Here is a 23512-nt window from a genome sequence, read left to right on the forward strand (position 1 = left end):
CACGTGGCATTGCCTTGTTCAAAGCTGTCTACTTTTCCCCAGGGCAAGCACACCCAAAGATTAGCCAGAACAGAACTGGTAAAACCTGACTTCACTGCCTAGCCAAAAGACATCCCACCTCCAAAGCTCTGCTGGGGCTTTTGTGTGACTGGGGCTTGAACTCAGGGCCTTGAGTTCCCCCTTGGCTTTTCTGCTCAAGGCTGGTGCTCTACCAGCCTAGCTCCACTATTCCAATGCTTTATTTTTTACAAGTTAAGAGCATTGAAAGGTTGTGCTAAATGATGTATGAGTATTTCAGGTACACAGTTTGTTAAATTTAAATAGTATGACTTTATTAGGACTTAGACAAGAAATATGCTTCTTATTTAGCTTTCTCGACAACTGAAAACGTATTATATTGAATAATTTAAGGAAGAAGAGTGATTCTCTTGGATCAGAGTATTTGTCACAAATGATGGTTTGCTCTTGGGGAGGATTCAAGGGAATATTAGATGACCATCACCCATTGGCTGGGCTCTGTGATGCTATTCATAATATGCAAATACATGGCTCTCAAGATCCTGTGAAGCCAGATCTTATGCACCTTCTAAAAGCAATCATTTATTACAGGATATTAAAAACTGAAACTAAACCTTTGTGAAATGTATCAACAAAAAGACATCTCAAATTAATGAGTGTATTATTTTCCCTCACTTGCTCATTCTCAGAATTTTTCTGTGATCTATACAACACAGATAATACTGGCCAAGAAGCTACCTGTATCTCAAAGCTGTCAAGGTAAACTTGAAAGTGAGGAGCCCAAGTTTGAGAATTACTTTTCTTGGGAAAAATGAAGACTAGGTATCTGTGAAAAAGAAGAGGAAAGCACTGGGGAACAGCCATTTGCACATTTACAACACTGTTAGTGAGGTGCTCAAAGAGACCAAGGGGGACACTGTGGTCATATTCCACCTGTCACAGACATAGAATCAATGTCCCAGCTGGGAAACACAGGCTTTCCAGGAGATCAGCTCAGGAAGTAATGAACATGGAAACTAGCAGGAGAGCTATTTATAAATACCATTTGCTTTAAATACTTTTATTCACTATTGGAACTTCATGAATAGACAGGAATGATGCTTTAGAAGAACTATAGGGCAACTTCTTATTTTTACAAATTTGTATCTGACTTAATTTGAACTTTTTTTTTCCCCACCAGTACTGGGGCTTGAATTCAGGCCCTAGGTTCTGTCACTTAGCTTTTTTGCTCAATGCTGGTGTTCTACCACTTGAGCCACAACTCTATTTCTGGATTTTTGGTAGTTAAATGGAGATAAAGCGTTCCACGGATGATTTTCCTGCCTGGCTGGTTTGAACCACAATCGTAAGATCTAGGCTTCTTGAGTAGCTAGGATTACAGGTGTAAGACACCTGTACTCATCAACAACTGTTTAATCTGGTTAGTATTCGTATCTATCTCATAAGCCTGAAAAAAATGGTCAGTTACAAACTATCTAAATCCATTTGTTGACAGCATACTATTTCCCAGTACATCACATAAATGAATCTTGTAATATTTACACATTGGTTGAGGTCACTCATACTCATTGGCAACTTGCTATTCAGAAGGTGGAAAAGATTAGATTAAACCACATAATCCATGGTGTGAATTTCACATATGATGAAATACCATTACAGTGATGGAAGGATTGTCCTGGTCTAATGTTTAATTCAATATGCCATTATCTGGCATTCTACATGATTTGCGGCCCTACACTCTGGCTTAGCTCTCTCACTCAAAGCTGATGCTTAGCCACTTGGCCCACACCTCCACTTTCAGCTTTTCGGTTTTTAGAGATAAAAGTCTCACTTTTCTGTGCAGGTTGGTTCTGAACCACCATCCTAAGATCTCAATCTCCTGAGTAGCTAGGCTTATAGTCAAGAATCATGGGAAATCAGCACTATTATTTTTTAGCTTTTACATCAACTTTATTCTCAGAGCCAACCTGCACGAGTTAACAAACCCCCATCATTGCCATCTATTGTAGGAATCATATTCTTTCTTACCTGTGTCACAATCTCATATTCCACAATGAGTTCTGGGTTGCAAAAGAGAATTTACTGCTTGCACCTGTCAGTATGGCTTTGTTAAAATTAAACAAACACACACGCACAAGTGCTAGGCACTTTGCTTTTTAATAACAAAAAGATCTGCTTCACCTAACACCTATGTGTCCCCCCACATAGTATTGCTTGAAGAAATGAGATGCATCTTGTAATCAGTATGAATATGAAAATATTCACCTTAAAATATGCATGCCAACCATGACCCCTCAACTGCTCTTAAACTTGATGAGGAGCCTTGCAATTAAGGTATACCTTAAAATAGATGACTTCAAGAAACACAGCATATATAATTTCTTTAATGATTTTGTTTTCAAAGAACTCACTGGATACCAGTGGCAAGAATAAAGGAGTTCTTAGCTGGGTGTTGGTGGTTCATGTCTATAATTCTAGCTACTCAGGAGACTGGAATCTGAGGATCATGATTCAGGAAAGTCTATAGTACTTTTATCGCCAATTAACCACCAAAAACCTGGAAGTGGAGCCGTGTCTCAAGCAACAGAGTGCTAGCCTCGAGCAAAAAAAACTTAAAGACAGCACCCAGGCTCTGAGTTCAACACACACACACACACACACACGCACGCACGCACGCATGCACGTGCATGCACACTCTAAATAAATGAGTTTTTTTTCTTTAAACAAATACAATTGTCCCTATGTCCCCCTGACATTGTGTTAAATTGTTGGTTGGTCAGATACCATGTGAGTGAGTGGAGTTGCCTAGGAAGACAAGAACTAAACTTAAATGAGGAAAACATTTGACCCCAGGTCCAATTGTGAAGCACTGTGAAAGAGGAGCTGGACGCAGAGTGAGTTCTTCTGGTTTCCCAGATGGCAAAACTGAATTAAGTCATAAGACACGATGGTTTGTATGAGTGCAGGCTCTGGTAAGCTGAAGAGACTTTGTGTTGACAGAGGAAGAGAGGGGAAGAATCAGTTGAGTTCAGTTTATATTTTGGGTTGTTAGGAGAGAATGAGGAAAGACAGAAGACTATGGAGGATGCCCAATGGTAAACCTGGACATATGGAATAGTGGGCAAAGGCTTTCAAACCCTACTACTGATGGACTGTCATTGCTGAAATATTTTTATTTAAATGAATTAAAACAATGAGGAAGGACATATGGGACATACGGAACCTATTTTTCTCTTCCTTATACTGAAAGGGTACCTTGGATAGGTACATGTAAGGGGAAATTTAAATAGTAATCTGTGACATTTGGGACTGGTGGCTCACACCTGTAATCCTAGATACTCAGGGTGCTGAGATCTGGGGATTGTGGTTTGAAACCAGCCCAGGCAGAAAAGTTCATGAAACCCTTATCTCCCATCAGCAACCAAAAAGTAAGAAGTGGAAGCACTGCTCAAGTAGTAAAGCACCAGACGAGTGAAAAAACTAAGGAACAGCACCAATGTTCTGCGTTCAAGCCCCAGCACTGGCATATACTCACAAAAATCCGTGAGCATTGTTATCGATGGATAACTTGACTGGATAGAAAAACCTCTTGGAGATTGTTAAAATTCTATGTTGTTTCCAGAGCGGGTTAACTAAGAAAGGAGAACCTGCCCTGAATATTGGAACAGGGTAACACCCACCCACAGGTCTACTTACCACAGTTGCATTCTTCTAAGTAAAGCACCAAGCAGCAGCCTTTATACATATTCCATGATCGAAATTGGCTCTATTTGATATTTAGGGGTGTCTCATGGCCTCTGGCAATTACAGCACCAGGGGCATCCATTTCTGCACAGAGACCAAGATCTTTGTGTTCTACCAGCATCTCCTATCCTGATTTTGTTAGGCTGTTCTTTCCCATTTTCCACAGAATATGTCTGGGAAGTCATTTTTCCATGACCTTGCTTTTAAAAAATCAAAATCCCAACATCTGGAATCCTAGCTATTCAGGAGGCTGTGATCTTCCCATCTCAGTTCTAAGTCACTTCAGGCAGGGGAGTCCCTGAAAGTCTTGTCTGCTATTAACCACCAAAAATCTAGAAATGGAGGTATGGGTCAGGTGGTAGAGTACCAGCCTTGAAAAAAGACAGAGCCCAGGCCTTGAGTTCAAGCCTTATTACCTGCACATGCACACAAGCATACTGCACATACACACACAGACAAAGAACAAGCTGGGTATGGTAGCACATACTACAATCTCAGCTACATAGGAGGGTCAAGGATTGAGGCTGACCTGTAGAAAATGCATGAGGCCCTATCTGAAATATAGGTAAGGCCAAGGGGTTGGTGGGGGTGGGAAGTGACTTCACAGAGGAACATGCATAGAGCAAGCCAAGGCCTGAGATCAAGCTCCCATACCACTAAAAACAAAACAAACAAAAATACCCCCAACAAACAAACAAAAACAATGTTAAGCTGCTCTATAGTGTTCCTTTTACTACCCTTGTCCATGTAGAAATGCTCCTCCTTTATAATGTCCAATGAGGTATAGCCATTCACTTCTAAATCTGTCTTAGGATTCGTCCATGGGAGCATGTGATGCTATACTCCTTGAAGACTGATTCCTTAGCTTATGTTTCCTTTTCATCCTGGGTTACCACCTACCAGATATGGAACATAAACCAAGTGTGGTGTAATTATTTATACGAGTGGGGTCACAGAAAGGGAGGGAGGAAGAGGGAATTAATGCAATCAAGCTATTCAGTAGACACTATGTGGAAAATGAATGCTACAAGTTGTGGGCAGGGATGAGAGGGGAAAGGGAAGGAAGGGGTGACATTGTCCAAACGAAGAGATGTACTCATTATCTGACTTATGAAATGCCTGGATAACACCTTGATAGTAAAATTATTTTTTAAGAAAGTAATACACTTTTGTGCATATGAACCTGGGCACCAGTGACATACCTATTATCTTAGTTAGTTAGAAGCCTAAAATGTGGGATTGACTTTGAAACCAGACCAGGCAAACAGATCAGAGAGACTCTTATTTCCAATTAACCAGTAAAAATCCAAAAATGGAAGTGTGGCTTAAGTGGTAGAGCACCAGCCTAAGAGACAATGTCCTTAATTCAAACCCTCATACAGGCAAACTATCACACACATATAAAATATACATATCACATTATATATGACATGTATGTATACCTACACACACACACACACACACACACACACACACATATATACATAAAACATTGGTGGCTTATGCCTATAATCCCAGCTACTCAGGAGACTAAGATCTGAGGATCATGGTTTGAAGTCTACCCAAACAAGAAAAATCTGAAACTCTAGTCTCCAATTAACCACTCAAAAGCCAGAAATGAAGGCATAGACAAATGGTAGATTGTCAGTCTTGAGTAAAAAAGCCAAGTGAAAGCTTGAGGCTCTGAGTTCAAACTCTAGTAAAAGTACCAAAAAAAAGTATTTGACTGTGATTTAATTATAGGTAACATTGTCACTGATTACAGTGCTGGTCTTTCATCTGTAGATTTATTATGCTTTAAATCACACTAGGTATTTCAGAAATTCTCTGTGTTCACATATCCTTGAAAGTGGCTTTCCTTAATTTTATTTTGTATGGGGAAACACACTCTTTTAGGAGCCTTGAGAGTGAGAGGTTTGTTCAGAAAGAAAAGAAAAACCTAATTGCACTGAGATGTGAGGAAGTTTCCAGAAAACATTTCTTGCACTATTTCTACAAAGCTTCATAAAGCAGAAGGGAGCAGTGGAGGAAGGGAGCTTTACAAGGACCTAAACAACCATAAAGTGAGATTTACAGCTTGTTAGAGAATGGCACAAATTAGCAATTAGATGTTATATGTGGAAACACAGGAGACTATGAGGCTGCTACCTTTGAAGCCTTTTTATTTTTTGTGTGGAAGGAAACAATGAACTCTTTCTAATAACCCCTCTTAAAGCTGGCATTCAGCAGAGGGAGAGGTGGAATTAAGAAGGAAGCAATGGATGCAGCTGGAGGAAGGAGGAGATGGGACAGGTTATGGATGCCTGGTAATGTGTTCAGATATGAAAAGCACAGCTGTGCAGAAGAATCTAGAATTGCACATGTGAAGACAAAATTACTACCCAGTGATACTTATAGCCACACTAAACACAAGAAGATGACATTTCTTCAGAAAGATGTCAAAAATTCTTCAGGTGCAAGCACTAGGATAGGAGAGAGAGAGAGAGAGAGAGAGAGAGAGAGACAGAGAGAGAGAGAGAGAGAGAGAGAGAGAGAGAGGAGAGAGAGAGAGAGAGAGAGAGAAAGAGAGAGAGAGAGAGAGAACAAAAGTGTCTCCAAAGGATTAAATGACATAGGCAGACCCTTTAGCCATTAGCCAACTACCATGTAATTTCACTCCTGTGGATTTAATTTGTGTACACATGTGTGTGCCAGTCCTAGGGCTTGAACTCAGGATCTGGGTACTGTTTCTAAACTTTTTCACTCAAGATTAGTGCTCTACATTTGGAATTTTGGTGGTTATTTAATGATAAAGGCTTCATGGACTTTTCGGCCTGGGCTGGCTTTGAAGTGCAATCCTCAGATCTCAGCCCCCTGAGTAGCTAGGATTACAGGTGTGAGCCACCTGTACTTATGAAGGTTTGAAGAGGACAGACCCCATGGAGAGCTACAAGCTGGGATGATTTAATTCTGGTGCCTTTGTTAATCATTTAATAAGATTGACTAAATACCTATTAAAGGACTTGTGAAAATTCAATAGGTGAAAATCTACTTATAGAAAACCACCGTCTTGGACAGTGATTTACTGTGGAGAAAGGATTTTTCACTATCAATTAATCTTCATACTTAATTACTTAATAACTCTGTACAGTTAAGAAACTACTACTTAGATAATGGACAAAGAAAATGAAATATATGTGTATATATACACAATGAAATGTGTATATATATATATGTATATGTATACAATGGCGTTCTATGCTTCTATCAGAAAGAATGACATTGCCCCATTCGTAAGGAAATGAAAGACTTGGAAAAAAATCATACTAAATGAAGTGAGCCAGACCCAAAGAAACATGGACTCTATGGTTTCCTTCATTGGGAATAATTAATACATGTCTAGGATAGTCCTAGCAGAAGATCACAGTAGCTCAATAGCTATGTTCATATGAACACATTATACTAAGCAAAATGACCTCCAAATTATGGAAATAAGTGGTTTATCATTGTTGTTATTTTCAATGTACCATATGAAATTATGCTTTTTTTTCTTCCTTATGGTTTATTGTAACTGATTTTGGTACCCTGGGTATTATATATACATTTATTGGAACTAGGGAAGGGAAGGAGAACATCAAAATGGAGAGACAAAGGGTAAAAGGTGAACCAATGCAACAGCAATACTTACAAGACAATATGCTGTAAACCAACTGTACAATTTGGGGTGGGGGGAGGGAACTGGGGAGGGGAAAGGTGGGAGAAAAATGAGGAGGTAACAAGTTTAATAAGAAATGTACTTACTGCCTTACATATGAAACTGTAACCCCTCTGTACATCACTTTGACAATAATAAATGAATGAATGAATGAATAAAAGAAACTACTACTTGCTTATACGCATTCAATCAGTTGTTCCTGTCATGATTGGAAATACGTAAAACATAAGCATATCTTAAGTATTTTTGTGAAGCAGATCCTATATTTGAGAACTATCTTCAACAGTTAAAATAAAAATATTCTAATTGGATTATTCCTCGCAACCAAAAACTTCAGGTGAGTTGCATAGTTCAGTATCCCAGCACATATACTAGTTAAGTTCTCAGCCATATAGTTGTCTGGTATATAATACTGAAGAGAGAAAATGTTTTCCTACAGTATGTCATCTAAACAGCTATGCAGCCCATGGCTGGCCTTCTCTTAGGTTCAGATTAATTAATAGATGACAATAAACTGAAAGTAAAGATAAGCCAGGTGCTGGTGGCTTGTGCCTATGGTGCTAGCTACTCAGAAGGCTGAGACCTGGAGGATCATGCTGAAGCATTTAAGTCTTCAATACTCCATCTTAACTAGCAAAATGCTAGAATGGAGGCACGGCTCAAGTGATAGAGTGCCAGCTGTGAGCACAAAAGCAGGGAACTGATACTGAGAAAACAAAAAGTAAAGAAAAGAAATGCAAGGTCTGGCAGTGTGGCTCAGTGGTAGAGCACATACTCAGAATGTATAGGCCCTCCCACAGACTCCCCCACTCCCTCAAAAGAAGGAAGTGTGTATACATAAATGATATAAATGAGATATATTTACATACATACATATAAATGAAATATATGATTGTCTAATCCTTCTAATAGGGAGAGGCACTTCACTTACTGACTTTGATTTCTTAAAATCATTAAAAGTATTTTTTTTTTTTTTTTGCCAGTCCTGGGCCTTGGACTCAGGGCCTGAGCACTGTCCCTGGCTTCTTCTCGCTCAAGGCTAGCACTCTGCCGCTTGAGCCACAGCACCGCTTCTGGCGGTTTTCTGTATATGTGGTGCTGGGGAATCGAACCTAGGGCCTCGTGTATCCGAGGCAGGCACTCTTGCCACTAGGCCATATCCCCAGCCCTAAAAGTATTTTTAAAAAAGTATTGCATATCAGCAACACTGGAACCTTAGGGTTTTCTTTCTCAAGGCTTTGTGCTTACTGGGCAGGCACTCTACTGAGCTAGGCTTCATTAAAGGTGTGTATTTGTTGGTTTTGTTCCTTTTTGCCTTGGAAAAATAGAATTCTACTTAGCTAAAGGTTCATTTTTTTTCCCTCCATACCGGATTTCCTTCATTTTTCCTTAAGGCTGTGCTCTACCACTTGAGCCACAGCCCCACTTCTGGTTTTTTGTCAGTTAACTGGAGATAAGGCTCTCAAAACTTTCCTGCCCAGGCTCACTTTGAACCTTGATCTTCAGATCTCAGCCTCCTGAGTAGGTAGGATTACAGGTAGAAGGCTCTTTCTACATTCTCTCTCTACTAGCTTGCCCTTTGCATAGCCTCCCAATTGATTTCCTTCATTATTGTATAGTCCTCCACCCCCAATGTCTCCAACACTAAACCAAATCCAATCAGAAATGCACTCTTTCTCTTTCTATACACACACATAGAGTTACAGTCCCACAGAAACACACAAAACAAAAAAGTGAGAGCATGAGAGACATTCCCTGGCATGGTCTTGACCATTCTCAGATGGGTCTGGGGAGCCTGCCCACCTCAGATTGTAGACTTCTGTAATACTTATTGCTTTAATTCCTCTACTCCAAGTTCACTCCTATCTGTCATCTGTTTGCCATCTCCATAGACTTTGCCCCCTCCTCTCCCTCCCAGCCTAGACCCCACCATCATGAGCCTCTGAAGAGCCACTGTCAGCATCCCTGTTGCTTTCATGCCGCACTCAGCAACCCCAGGAAACTCTGCCTGGGTATCTCTCAGGTGTTTCTCAGAAGCAAAGATGGCTACATTGATCTTTAAGCCCTTCAGGACAATATTCTGGACTTCACACATATTAAAAAGTAATAGTTGACTGGGCACTGCTGGCACATGCCTATAATCCTAACAGCTCAGGATCCTGAGGTTTGAGGATGTCAGCTCAAAGACAGCCAAAAAGGAAAGTCCATGAGACTCATACCTTCAATTAAGCACCACAAAAAAAAAAAAAGAAAGAAAAAGAAAAATGCCAGAAGTGATGCTATGGCTCAAGTAGAAGAGGGCACTAGCCTTCAGCCAAAAGCTCAGGGACAACATCCAGGCCCTGAGTTCAAGCCCCAGCACACACACACACACACACACACACACACACACACACACACACACACACACACACACACATCACAATTGACAGAAAGTTTATTAACGGAATCACACATCTAGAGTTTGGGCGGTGGAGCCCAAGTGAGATGTTCTTAACCTTTGGTCCTCACTCGCTCTTCCAGTGTGAGTGTACTGCAATACAAAAACGAACACTCTGAAGACGTGAGACTCACTTTTGTTTTCCTTTTCCTTTTTATTCTCACTTGGATTTATCTGTTTGTGGCTCGTGCTCTACAACTTAAGGCATACCTCCACTTCTGACTTTTTTTTTAGAATTTAAGATTTTTTTCCTATTTATTTATTCATTTCTTTTTGATGCCAATTCTGGCGCTTGAACTCAGGGTCTAGGTGCTGTCCCTGAGCCTTTTTGTGCTCTAGTCTAGTGCTTTACCACTTGGGCTACAGTTCTACTTCTGGCTTTTTCTAAGAAGTTTATTGGAGATAAGAGACTCATGCACTTTCCTGCCTGGGCTGGCTTTGAACTATGATCCTCAGATCTCAGCCTCCTGAGTAGCTAGGATTACAGAAATAAGCCACCACACTCGACCAATTCTTAAAAATTTGGCTTTTTATTGGTAAGTTGAAGTTAAGAGTCTTGCAGACTTAATGCCTGCACTAGCTGTGAACTGTGGCTCTCAGATCTCAGCCTGCTTAGTAGCCTGGATTATAGAAGTGAGCCACTCGCATTGGGTCTTCTTTTTTTCTTTTTAAATTAGTAATTTTTAAGAATTATCTCTAAGTGGTTTCACAAAGTGGTTTCTAAACAGGCCCATTTATAAGTACAGCGCATCTTGATTAATGTCACCCCTTCCATCACTCTCTCCCATATCTCCCAACCTCACCCCTCCCCTCAAGTCACCCAGTTCCACGTTCACATGTGTGCACTGAGTGTCATGACTATATTCACCCATCTTCCTCTGAGAACACATGAGTATCTGACCTGCCTTCTAAATGCTTACAGTTCAGGCACACATAATTGACAATAGTACAGACAGTCAGATATTCCTCTTCATACCCCCCTCCCCAAATAAAACAAGCCAGGCACCCGTGGCTCACATCTGTATGCCTAGCTCCTCAGGAGGCTGAGATCTGAGGATCTGAAGCCAACCTGGGCAGGAAAGTCCTGAGACTCTTATCTCCAAAAATCTATTCAGAAAAAGTCAGAAGTGGAGCTTTGGCTCAAGCGGTAGAGTGCTAGCCTTGAGCCAAAGAAGCACAGGGACAGTGCCCAGGCCCTGAGTTCAAGCCCTAGGACCTGCAAATAAATATAAAAGATCTTAAAAAGTACGAACCGAGACATGTGCCAGTGGCTCACAGCTATCATACTAGCCATGCAGGAGACTGAGATCTGAGGACTGAGGTTCAAAGCCAGTCCTGGGCAGGAAATTTCCATGAGATTCTTCTCTCCAATTAACTACCAATAAACAAACAAACCAAGCTAGAGGTGGAGCTGTGACTTAAGAGGTAGAGTGCTAGCTTTGAGAGAAAAAGCAGAGGGACAGTAACTAGGCCCCGAATTCAAGCCCCACCACTGGCACAAAACAAACAAAACTAAAAAGTGTGAACAAAGGCTACAAGAGTTCCGAGGTAGGAGAGACTGCTTTGTTCTCCAATCACTGCCAAAATTTCTCTGCCCAAGGAGATATTTTAATCACAAGGCATGGAAATAAGTGATGTGCATATGGAGTGTGTCCCACAGGAGTTGAAGGGTACAGAGGCAAGCCTGATTTAAAGTAAAGGGTGTGGAATGGGATGAGAATGAGGAGGGATTACACATCGCTTTAGGGAAGATAATCTAAAGGGAACCTTGGGTCAGCCCAGGAAGGTCCTGAACAGTGAAATCAGAATTGGAAGTTGAGATCTCCAGGCCCTGAGTTCAAGACCCAGGACTAGCACCAAAACAAACAAACAAACAAAAGCTTTGGGAAAGCAATTAAGTCATGATGAGTTGTGAGTCTCTAGTAGGAGACAATATACATTTCTAGACAAAATGGAATTGTGAGAAAGGAAATTATTGCAAGCTTCAAGAAAGAAATTTATGATAATAAAACAGGAGAGACTTCATTGTATCTAGAAAATAGGAGAAGAAACTATGAAACACTGACTGGATTTTTTTGTGTAAGGATGAACTAGGTAATACATTAGAGGGAAAGTGTCTAGCCCAGTGCTTCACACTCTGAGAGCTGCTGGAAAGTCAGGAATGCTTCCTTACAGGGGCAGGTGGCGAGAAGATCTCTTAGCTGTGCCCGGCCATTCAAATGAATAAATCAGCTCTGTCAGTGACCCTGCCTGGAGAGCCATGACCGTTCATCTGGCTTTTCTGAGATGGTAGGCAAATTAATTTTCTTTCTCTAATTTGGCAAGTGAGTAGAAACAGAATCCTGCATTATTACATTAGAAGATGTAAATTAAATCCTACAAACACTTTTGTGCTGACTGAGGAACTTTTAAATATTTGTCCCTGATTCTAATCCAGTGTTCATTTCCAAGGAACATCTCAGTGGCAACTGTGATCAGTGATCACAAGCTACAACTTATATAGCTACATAATTTATTTATATACAATTCACATATATAATTATTTTATATATAACTATTTTATATAATAGTTTTATTTATAATTCACACATCTATCTATCTATCTATCTATCTATCTATCTATCTATCTATCTATCTATCTATCTATAAATCTATCTATCCCTCTATCTAATCTATCTATCTGCCTAAGAAGTCATCAGATCTACTTAGAAGAAATTCTATTATTAAGTAAAAAATTCTTCTCAAGCTATTGTAGCTTTCTAGGTCCAGGTGGCCATTTAATCAGATTCATACAAAGCAGTCAATTTACTTCATGTTAATAGAAAGGCATTGTTCAAATCACCCACTTATTAATTCTTAAGAGGCTAATAAATAACTTACTTGGGATTAAAAAAATACTGCAGAAAACCAGTTGAGTCCCTGGCATATAGAAAAGTTAACAGACACATAAAGATTCATAGAAACTCTTTGGTATCAAGGCTCTGGGATCTACCCATACCTTACGTTCTTTCATCTGTGTTCACAGTAGACTCTGATTGGGCCAGCTCCAGCTAAAAATAATTTTCTTAAAGGTGACATCCCATCTCTTCTGCCAATTGAAAGTCTTAGTTCCTCTACAGGAGCAGCATATATATATATATATGTGTGTGTGTGTGTGTGTGTGTGTGTGTGTATATATATATATATACATATAATACACAAAATATATTCTTGATCTCATTTCACACATAAGCACACCACTTGGATTCTTTATCAGGCAACACATTTACTTATGTCATGCTAACACTGGGCCTGGAAAACTCAGGGTCCGGGCTTTGTCCCTTAGTTTTTTTTCTCTCAAGGACCCTCTTGTACCACAAGTCCATATCCAGCTTTTTGGTGGATATGAGTCTCACAGACTTTCCTTCCCCAGGCTGGCTTTGAACAGTGACCCTCACTCTCAGCTTTCTAATCAGCTAGGATTACAGGTGTGATACATGGAGCAACATTTGCTTTTGTTTATTGACTTTAGAAACCATAACCCTGATTCTGCTTGGCCCGTATTATCACACCCCTAAATCACCAAAGAAAATGACCAACAGTTCCATTATTGTAATGATTCTATTATAAGGAAATAAACATTTTGCTGGTGGGCACACATTTAATATTCACTAGTAATTTTGCCTTATTGTGTCCCCTGATAAACTGTTATTTACTCTTAATATTAACCCAAAGATACACGAAGACAGGTGATAGAAGAATGACAACTACATACACAAATAGGATTTGGACAATCAAGTGTTAATATTGGTATAAGCTCATTCACTTTAGTAAGCCAGCTAAAAATACTCAGGTGTCCGGTCTCAAGCTACTATTGTACACAGTATCTTGTCCAGGGGAGGGCAGCCAGTGAGGCCCCCACCACAGCACCTGGTTAAGAACATGCTTGCTTTCATGTGTGCTCTTGAGCTGCCTTCCTTCCAAATAAAAATAGAAACTAGTTTACAGCACCACACGGGGCTCTAGTGTATTATGAGCCTATCACTGTTTTCCTTTGATTTCTTATCTATCCCATTAACTCAATAACATAGAAGGCAAAGCTGGGGTGGGGGCTCGGGAGGCAGGATGGGGACAAACTGTAGGAGGGCTCTGTGCAAAAAGAAAAATGCATGCAAGACCTCTAAGCTGGGGTTTTAACGTATCTAATAAAAGCCAGTTAAATGGGAGCTAATACTTCACGGTGCCTCCCACCCCCCTTTATTAAAGATCATAAGTACTGCAACTCAGGAGTAGAGGAAAATAAAAGAAATATATGGAGGAGCGTAGGTAAGAGGCAATAAAGACTTTGGCTTATCTATTTTCTCAAGATTTAGGAAGCACTTGAAAGCAAAACTCACAAACAAGCATTTTAAAAAATCCATAACAAAGGCTCCTTGCTCTTCTGCAAACCCAGTGGTCCTGTCTGGAGCCAGTAATCCTGCCAGATTTCCTAGCAGAATAAAAACAGCTTAACCTAGTCATAATCAGGAGGGAGCCAGCAATGCCCCTGCCAATATTGTACTTTTATATCATTTAGGAATTCAGAGAAAATAAAAAAAAATAGGTCGATGAATCCACTTCCTCTCTCCACGACTGCCCAAAGAAAAACAATACCGAAACTCAAACTCCAACAAGCAAACTAAAGGCTCAGTGTTCCACCTAGAGTCTGTTTCCATGAATCAAAGTGGATGAGAGCTTCTCCGAGAAACGAGCATGATTTTCAGTTCATACTTACAAGTTTGTAGTTTACAAAAAGAAGAGAATGCAAAAGGTATTTCCCCTAGTGTAATTAATAATGTTAATCTATTTTTCTTCCTCTCTATAGTGATAAAGGAGTCATTTTTATATTTAATTAATGCAGAGGATCATTTTGGAAACTGGCTAATGAGCCTCTGATCACATTACCATGAAAATGTGAATTAACATTGAGACTGGTGTTTCATGTGTAGCAAATCCACTTTGTAATTAGCCCACTGCGAAATGAATCATGGGGGGGGCGGTGGGGGGGTGGGAGAGAAGGATCTAAAGAACCAGTAGTTAGTGGTCACTTGACTACTGGACCAAACAGCAAACATCCCAAACATTTTTAATATCAATAATATTATCTAAAATACAAGCAATAGAATTACATCTGGGGCAGGATGAAAGACTGACAAACTTTATTTTGCCAGACAAAACATTGAATATTCACCCCCAGGCAAACATGCTCAATAAAATGGCAAATTAAGAGAATTCTATTACAACTATGAAAGCTGAGCATCTTACTTTTATTCTGAGGTACCCTTCACATTCAACTAAAGAGACATCTGAATTTGCACACTTTTCCTATACCATACACAGATACTTTGACATGCGCTTGAAATAAATATTTAGTGCTAAACAGATGAAAATAGTTTTCAAAAAAGGATCCAAAAACAAGTAGAAAAAGAAATTCCTTTTTCTCTTTCTTAAGCCAAGACATTTCAGCGATTTTTGTTTTTCTTATAGAATACAAAAAACACCAAATCTTCCTCTTAAACCAAAACAAAATTTCTAATGAATCAAATAATTTTCTCTGGATAAAAAGATTTGTCAAGAAACTTTTCCTGCCTATTCAGAAATAACTGAGATCACAGACTTATTAAATCCCAATATTTATGCAGACAAAGATACAATTAATTTTCAAATGTCAACAGATTCCAAAACGAAAAGGGTTGCTCTAAAGATTACAGGCAAAGATTTCACTGTTACCCCTCTTTTATGACTGACAGCTTGGCAGTAGACACACAAAATGTTTTTTTTTTTTTTTTTTAAAAAGGAATCCCACAGGAAGTCACTGAAAGGGGTGTGGCAAGAAAACTGCACACTACCACCCCAAAAACCTTCCCCCACCCCAAAAAAGAAGCCCCCACGCAGTTCATTGCCTTGCCCTCAGTGCTGGAGAACACAAATAAAAGCTAGCCAGGAAGCATCCTGTATTAATCCTGCAGACAAACACAAAGCGTGGCTGGATTTGCTGCTAGTCTAAGACCTGCAACTCACCTGAGAAACTTCATAGAGCAGTTTGTAGTGTTCCTCTCTTTTCTGAAAAGTGCACAAATTGCAACCCATTCTAAGAAGCAGGGACAGAAGAGAGAGAGAGAGAGGAGGGAGAGAGAGCAAAAATCTTCTAATTTCCCCAGGATTGAAAGGCAAGTGAACTGAACTCTCCACACTCCACTACTGGTTTTCAACAGTCACTTCATTCCAGAAACACAAGACAAACCGCTGCTAGCTGGAAGGCTAAGCCTGGCTGGTGTGCAGCGGCAGCATGCTCTTCTTTGCTTGCCTCTAAGTAGCTCGCACTCACCGACACACAACACACACACACACACACACGAGTTTTTCAGTCAGTTCATGGCAACAGTCCCCCTGTCTCTGCATCAGTGCACATGACTACACAGATTCCGGCTCATGAATATTAATTAGGACCTCATTGATTATTCATGACAGAGCATGTTAGCAGGGAGGGGGTGTCATAGCTGCGGCTGATGACAGATGAATATTCACTAATTAAGAAGCAAATGTAGTGTGGTTAAACAAAATTCACTTGTGTCAATACCATCTCTGTTTATTAAGGATAGAAAGGGTGAGCACAGGGCATTTCCAAAAAGAGCAGACACTTCATTTTCTCCATTGACAAGCTACTGGCACGGGGATTAGACATACAAAAACAGAAGTATAGTAGTTCTTTACCTCCTTTTGCCACAATGAGAAGAAGTATTTTCAGCATTACCAGATGTAAGGGAAAAGGAATAGGAGCAATTATTTATAGGTATAAAAGAAATACAGAAGCAAAGGAAATTTGGAGGAGGGTGATGTGAGAAAGGCTTAGCATTTAGTTTGCATTCTGATCATACAAAAATAACAAAGTAGTTCCTAGGTAAATATTGTTACGTACAAGGCATATTCTCTTACTCTAAAATAAAGACCATTGAAGCAAGTATGCAGATATATCTGGGGATAATAAATATTTTAATTAGATAATCAAAATATACCCATTAAATATAAATTTGAAGTATGCAGGTCTATATGTAAAAATTAGCTAACTATAAAGACCTTTTCCTCAGAACATTTCAAATGCATATGGTATTTATGCTAATTTTATTAAAGTCATATATAATATTTTCAGAAAGCTGACGTGGGCAATATTTAAATTCTAAGGGAATGCACAAGGACTCCATTTAGGATTCTATATTTGGAGTTCACACTTTGCAAAGGTGAACTGACTTAAAAACGAAGCTGCGATATTTAGAAGCTCTGATGTTTAGATAACAGAAGGAATGCATTGGCTTCCTCCCTCTCTCACAGGACTTAAGGTAGATTGCAAGCTTGCAGTTTTAAAGATAGATGACAAACAGCCAAAGGAGATAATAAAAGAAAATTCCTTTTGTTCCCATTTGGATTATCTACCACCTCTGCTAATTAAGAAGTATGTTCCCTCTTCCAACACATCTTTAAACTGGACAGGATAGCAGGTGGGTTGGAAAGCAAAAATAATTACTTGGGAACTGATGACTCTGGTTAGGAATTACATTGGATTGGAGGGATTTTTAATTGCACCAACACTTACAGATAGCAACTTTGGTGGGGGGAGATGGGGGAGGGCCCAGAATTCCCTAAAAGTGCTTTGTCAAATGTTTAGAATCGATAACAGGAAATGATTCTAATGAGTACTAATTGTTAACAAAGGAGGAGGGGGAGGGGGAGAGGAGGAGGGGGAGGGGGAGAGGAGGAGGAAGAGGAACAAGGGGAGGGGGAGGGAGAGGAGGGGGAGGAGGAGGAGGAGGAGTAGGGAGGAGGAGGAGGAGGAGGAGGGGGAGGAGGAGGAGGAGGAGGAGGGGGAGGGGGAGGGGGAGGGGGAGGAGGAGGAGGAGGGGAGGAGGAGGGGGAGGGGGAGGAGGAGGAGGAAGGGAGGAGGAGGGGGAGGGGGAGGAGGAGGAGGAGGAGGAGGAGGAGGGAAGGGGAGTGGGAGGAGGAGGAGGAGGAGGAGGAGGAAATGAGCTATCACACGCTGCGCATCAAACATTTCCTTGGAGGAAGGTAATAATCCGATTTTCTGGGCCTAATTTCACCTAACAGCCTGGATAAAAGCCAAGCTGAAGCATCATAATTGGGAACCTGGAATGTGAGCAAAGTTCACCAGGACTTCCTGCAAATTAGAACCCACTTGTAGGAGATATTCATTAACTCTCAATTCCTTTGGGTGGGGAGGGAAAGTATACTTAAGGAGGTAGGTGAAGGTACCTGGATGAAAATGAAAATTGGTGGTGGCTACAGCAGAAGGCAAGGCTTCACTTGCAATTGTCGTATATATATATATATATATATGTCATATATGTATATTATAGTGCTATTGTTCTAATCACTTTAATTCTTTGGGATGAGCCCATGAAAAGATGGACTCTTCAGAAAATGAACCCTCCCCACTCCCCAAAGTTGCTATTAGTTATAATTAATGAATATTACATATACATATATTGAATATGTGTATATATTTTTCGTGTGTGTGTGTATGTATGTATGTATGTATGTATGTGTGTCAATAGTAGGGCTTGATCCCAGGCCATGGGCTCTGTTCCTTAGCTTATTCGCTTAAGGCTGGTACTCTAACAATTAAACCACAGCCCCACTTCTAGCTTTTGCAGGTTAACTGGAGATAACCCTTTTAGACTTTCCTACCCAGGTTGGTTTTGAACCTGGATCCTCTTGAGTAGCTAGGATTACAGGTGTGAGCCACTGGCGCTTGGCTAAAATACATGTATTTCTGATGCTTGTCAAAGGTTTCATTTTTTTCGAGTCTCCATAATACTTCCCATGAAGTGTTATTACAGGAGGTGTTATCACACCTCCAAGCTACTTATATGAAGTATAAAGCTATGTTATAAAACAATGAAGCTGTATTATGAACACAGGTGATTTAGGGCCTGCACTGTAGAGAATCAGATCGAGGAATTAGCATTCTGCAATGCATGGTGGCTTCCTTCCATGGATGAAACTTCTTTGCGGGTAGGTTTTGAAAGCTAATTCAGAAACAGTGATCAAAGCCACTACTTATCACAGCATCTGTACAATATTTCATAGTAGTTAAAGAAAAATGGGTAGATTTTAGAGTATTTCTTAGTCATCAAAATGTAAAAAGGCCACATCTTTCAAGCACCAGTGGCTCATACTTGTAACCCTAGCTACTCAGGAGGCTGAGATCTGAGGATCATGGTCTAAAGCCTCTCAGTAAGATACTTATCTCCAATAAACTAGAGGAAAAAGCTGGAAGTGGAGTTGTGGTAGATGCTAACCTTGAGCAAAAAATGCCCAAGGACTGTGCCTAGGCCCTGGCTTTAAGCCCAAAGATAGTGGAGAAGGAAGGAAGGAAGGAAGGAAGGAAGGGAGGGAGGGAGGGAGGGAGGGAGGGAGGGAGGGAGGAAGGAAGGAAGGAAGGAAGGAAGGAAGGAAGGAAGGAAGGAAGGAAGGAAGGAAGGAAGGAAGGAAGGAAGGAAGGAAGGAAGGAAGGAAGGAAGGAAGGAAGGAAGGAAGGGAAGGAAGGTAGGAAGGTCCTAATTAGTCAGAAGGTTGAGATCTCAGGACTGAGGTTCAAGGCTAGATTGGACATCAACATCTCATCTGTAAGTGAGATTCTTATCTCCAATTAACAAGCAAAAAAGAGGGCATTGAAGCATGGCTTAAAGGTAGAGTGCCAGCCTTGAGCAGGAAAATCTAGTGAGAGCTTGAGGTTCTGAGTTCAAGCCCCCTTCCCTTCCCCCCCCACACACACAAAGGGAAAATTCCAGTGAATTAAACAATTTTAAACTGAGGCAGTGTGCCTTGGCTGCTCTCCTGGTTATTATGAGTCCCTCTGTTCTTCATCTCAGGGAGCAAGAGCATTATCAAAGCTGCCCTTGGCCCATCTATCCTGGAAAGAGTCCATCTTCTGCTACTCATGGGCTTGTCCCAAAGAATTACAGGGTGATTAGAACAAAGGGGAACCCATGATGCCAGAGTCCTCAGAGTCTCATTAGCACACAAGAGTTCAGTTTTCCAATGACAAAACAGCCAAAGATAATGCTAGAATAGTGCCTCTTTTTTTGAAGCAAAAAAAGAGAAAGATGCACTAATCAGAGAGCAACATTTAAATATACGAGTGGATTAAATATCACATCTTAGGTGATGATACAGAGCAAAGAGTAAAGCTCCCCCCACCCCTTTCCAATGTTCTTAGGGAAAAAACCCACTAATGTGTTAGATATTTAAGATACAGTTATGTATTTTAACTGCCCTTAATTTTTATTATTATGGCAAATTGTTATAACTGTTCTATTTCGTTGTTATTGACAGCTTACATTGCCTAATTTTTAATTAACCTTTATCATACACACATACACATACATACACACACACAGTGTGTATATATACTAGCTACACTTTTAAGTGTCCACTAGGGGTCTTCAAACACTTCCCCTGTGGATAAGAATCTGCCCTACAGATTTGCAGTCTCTACTAAAAGGGAAAATCCACAGGACCTTTCTCTCTCTCTTTCTTCCTTTCTTTCTTTCTTCCTTTCTTTCTTTCTTTCTTTCTTTCTTTCTTTCTTTCTTTCTTTCTTTCTTTCTTTCTTTCTTTCTTTCTTTCTTTCTCTCTCTCTCTCTTTCTCTCTTTCTTTCTTTCTTTCTTTCTTTCTTTCTTTCTTTCTTTCTTTCTTTCTTTCTTTCTTTCTTTCTTTCTTTCTTTCTTTCTTTCTTTCTTTCTTTCTTTCTTTCTTTCTTTCTACTGGGGCTTGAAGTGAGGGCCTTTCATTTGCTTGGCTTTCTTGTTCATGGCTGATGCTCCACCACTTGAGCCATACCTCCAGCCCCACTTCTTGCTGGGCACTTGGGAGATTCTCATGGACTTTTCTGCCAAGGCCTGCTTGAACTATGCTGGTGCAGATCTCAGCCTCCTGAGTATCTAGGATTGCAGGCACGAGCCACCTGTGCTGGAACACTTGGGACTGTTCTGAATCACCCATCTTGTTTGGTGTGTAAGAGCTGGCATGTGTTGTGGGTGGTTGCTTGTCTTTCGCATGGGCACCAAAGTTCTTTCCTAGGCTGATGTGGAGGTTCAGCATTCTCCTTCCCCTCTGCATACCACTGCCACCGCCATATGCTGGCCTCCTAACCTCAGCACCACCATGCCATCCCAGGTCCAATCCTGTACCCTTATGAGGAGAGCCTTAGGTACTTTGGAGTACTAACAAGCAAACAGTTTCCTGATGTTTTCTAATACCCATCCACCTATCTGTCATCTGTTTATCTTATCTATATAGCCTCTATTTTTCAATATCTATCATCTATCTCCTGACCATCTGTTTATCTTCTATCAGTCAAAGAGACAAAGACCTGAGGCTCATTGCAGACTATGACTTGTTCAAGGTCAGCCCAAGACTAGAGAGATGGAAACTCACTTCTCCAATTACAGTCTCTATGGTTGAATTCAATAGCTAATTGCTGAGCTGTGTCTCATGCAGAGGAAGCCAGAGCCCCACGGATATGTCTCTTTCCTGACTACTGAGGAAGTGGAGGATAACTTGAAAATGCTAAAATCTCAGAGAGAGGAAAGGAAACAGAGGAGGGAGGGAGGAAGAGAAAGGGGGAAGGGGAAGGGGAGGAAGAAAAGGAAGGAAAGGAGATAGGGGATATAGGAGAATGATGGAAGGAATGACATTGATCAAGACACGTTGTACTCATAAACAGACATGTTGAATGGAATCCCCTTTGTACAACTACTTAAAAGATAATGAAATAATAATAATAATAATAATAATAATAATAATAATAATAATAGATCCAGGGAAGTGGTTTGTGGTTAAAAATGTAAACTTTACCCATCAAAGTACTGAAATGTTTAACTATGACTCAGCTAAATACTGTCCATTAGCCACTGCCTTACAAGATCAGTATTGAGATGCTGTACCTAAGTACAGTCTGGGGCAGGAGAACACCTCATTCTGGTGTGCTCAGGACTTCTGCTGTATTTAGGGGTCAAAGTTGCAAGTCCTGGGAATGTTGATTCTCTGGGCAGTTGAACATACACGTCTTTCTTTAGGGTTCAGGGATGGTAAACTGCCATGTACAGGTCCACCTAATCCTATTGTTGCCCCTGATGCCAACACATTCTTTTTATTCTTTAAAAAACATCCTCAGACAACCAGCAGCATTTCTTTGAGGAAATTTAGCAACTACCAATCAAGTCCAGTATAATATTAGCTTTCTTGACTTGATTAAAGGGCCAAAATATTTGCCTCTCTAATGCAAAGCAATATAACATCATAAGTAGTATGTGAAGTTTATCCAGAACATCACATTATCCATCACAAATTCTAGTTCTGCAAATGGTGCCCAGCAAATACTCAGTAAATACTTGGTATTATACCAGTGCCTGTGGAGTAGCACTGAGAATAAAGCACAGAAATAATTCCTGGGACTTTTTGAAAAGAAGAACTAATAGTTACTTAGTATTTTCATATATCATTAGTTGAATAATACTGTATATGTTAATAATTTCACTTAGCTCCCATATCAACCCCATGAGGCATGGACTATTAATATCTCCTCTTGAGAGATAATGAATGAGTCACAGGAGTACTCGATGGGAGGGGCAGAATACAAAAGCAAGCAGCCAAGATTCACTAACTTACAGTTCCTACTCCTCAGAGATGGGTGATCATCATCCATTGCTAGATAGTTGGGGGGTGGGGATGGAGGGATGGAAATTCTGGTGACACTGGTTGAATTCACTGAAATTCAAAAATTTCCCTAAGGACCAGAAGTGTAGACAAAATTAACTTCCAGGTTCCATATTGAGGCCTCAAGCATGACTGCATAAAATAGATTGAATAAAACCTAAGCAATTTCATACCATCATTCCCTTGCATGGAGTATGGGTCCAGCGCTGTAGCAGAGCTTCCTTTTTAGCACTTTTTTGTAATGGTAAGGAATGCATACATTGGTAGAGTAGCAGTCACATTCCATCAGTGTGTCAAGCAGTAATCAACAATTGTTATTTACAAAAGGCAGATTGGAAAGTTTTAAGAGAAGTGTAGGGGGAGATTTGCTGATGAGTCCCAAGACCAAATTGTCCAACTTCTCCTTTAAACTCCAAAGTCACCTGTTCATTCATTACTGACACTCCCCCAGGGGGTGCCCATCCACAGCACATGGAATTAGCATATCAAGACCTAAGGTAAATAAATCCTCACCATATAATTACTGCTCCACATGGGCTCCATACCAAAAATGGCAGGATTGGCCCCAGGTGTGCCAGGGTGAGGCTTGCATATCTGCCTTTACCCTATGAGAGTGTGTGTGTGTGCATGTGTGTGTACATGTGCACGTGTGTGTTGGTACTGGAACTTGAAATCAGGACCTGGGTACTGCCGTCTCTTAGATTTTGTTTTGCTCAAGGATGGCACTCTACCACTTGAGCCACAGCTCCACTTACAGCTTTTTGGTGCTTAGTTGTGTGGGCCATGGTTGGATGCCTTACCTCAGAGGAAGTCCCAGCTGGCCCTGCCTGTTTCCCAGCCCTGGGGCTGTGTGGCTATTACA

The 23512-nt window shown here is 40.5% G+C and overlaps 1 protein-coding gene and 1 non-coding gene across 2 annotated transcripts in view; both read right to left on the reverse strand.

The window, feature by feature from the left end:
- The window catches only part of Pdzrn4 (PDZ domain containing ring finger 4), a 158916-nt gene extending 142912 nt beyond the window's left edge, over nucleotides 1-16004 (reverse strand). Inside the window, exon 1 of the mRNA XM_048350950.1 lies at nucleotides 15936-16004. Within this exon, the coding sequence (XP_048206907.1) occupies nucleotides 15936-16004 (69 nt within the window). The remainder of the gene's footprint in view (nucleotides 1-15935) is intronic.
- Nucleotides 2032-2160, reverse strand: LOC125341652. The gene has a single exon (XR_007209035.1). It is a non-coding gene; the product is annotated as a small nucleolar RNA SNORA40 (small nucleolar RNA).
- Nucleotides 16005-23512: the final 7508 nt, after the last annotated feature.

The sequence above is a fragment of the Perognathus longimembris genome, chromosome 1 (assembly GCF_023159225.1).
Source record: "Perognathus longimembris pacificus isolate PPM17 chromosome 1, ASM2315922v1, whole genome shotgun sequence".
NCBI lineage: Eukaryota > Metazoa > Chordata > Mammalia > Rodentia > Heteromyidae > Perognathus > Perognathus longimembris.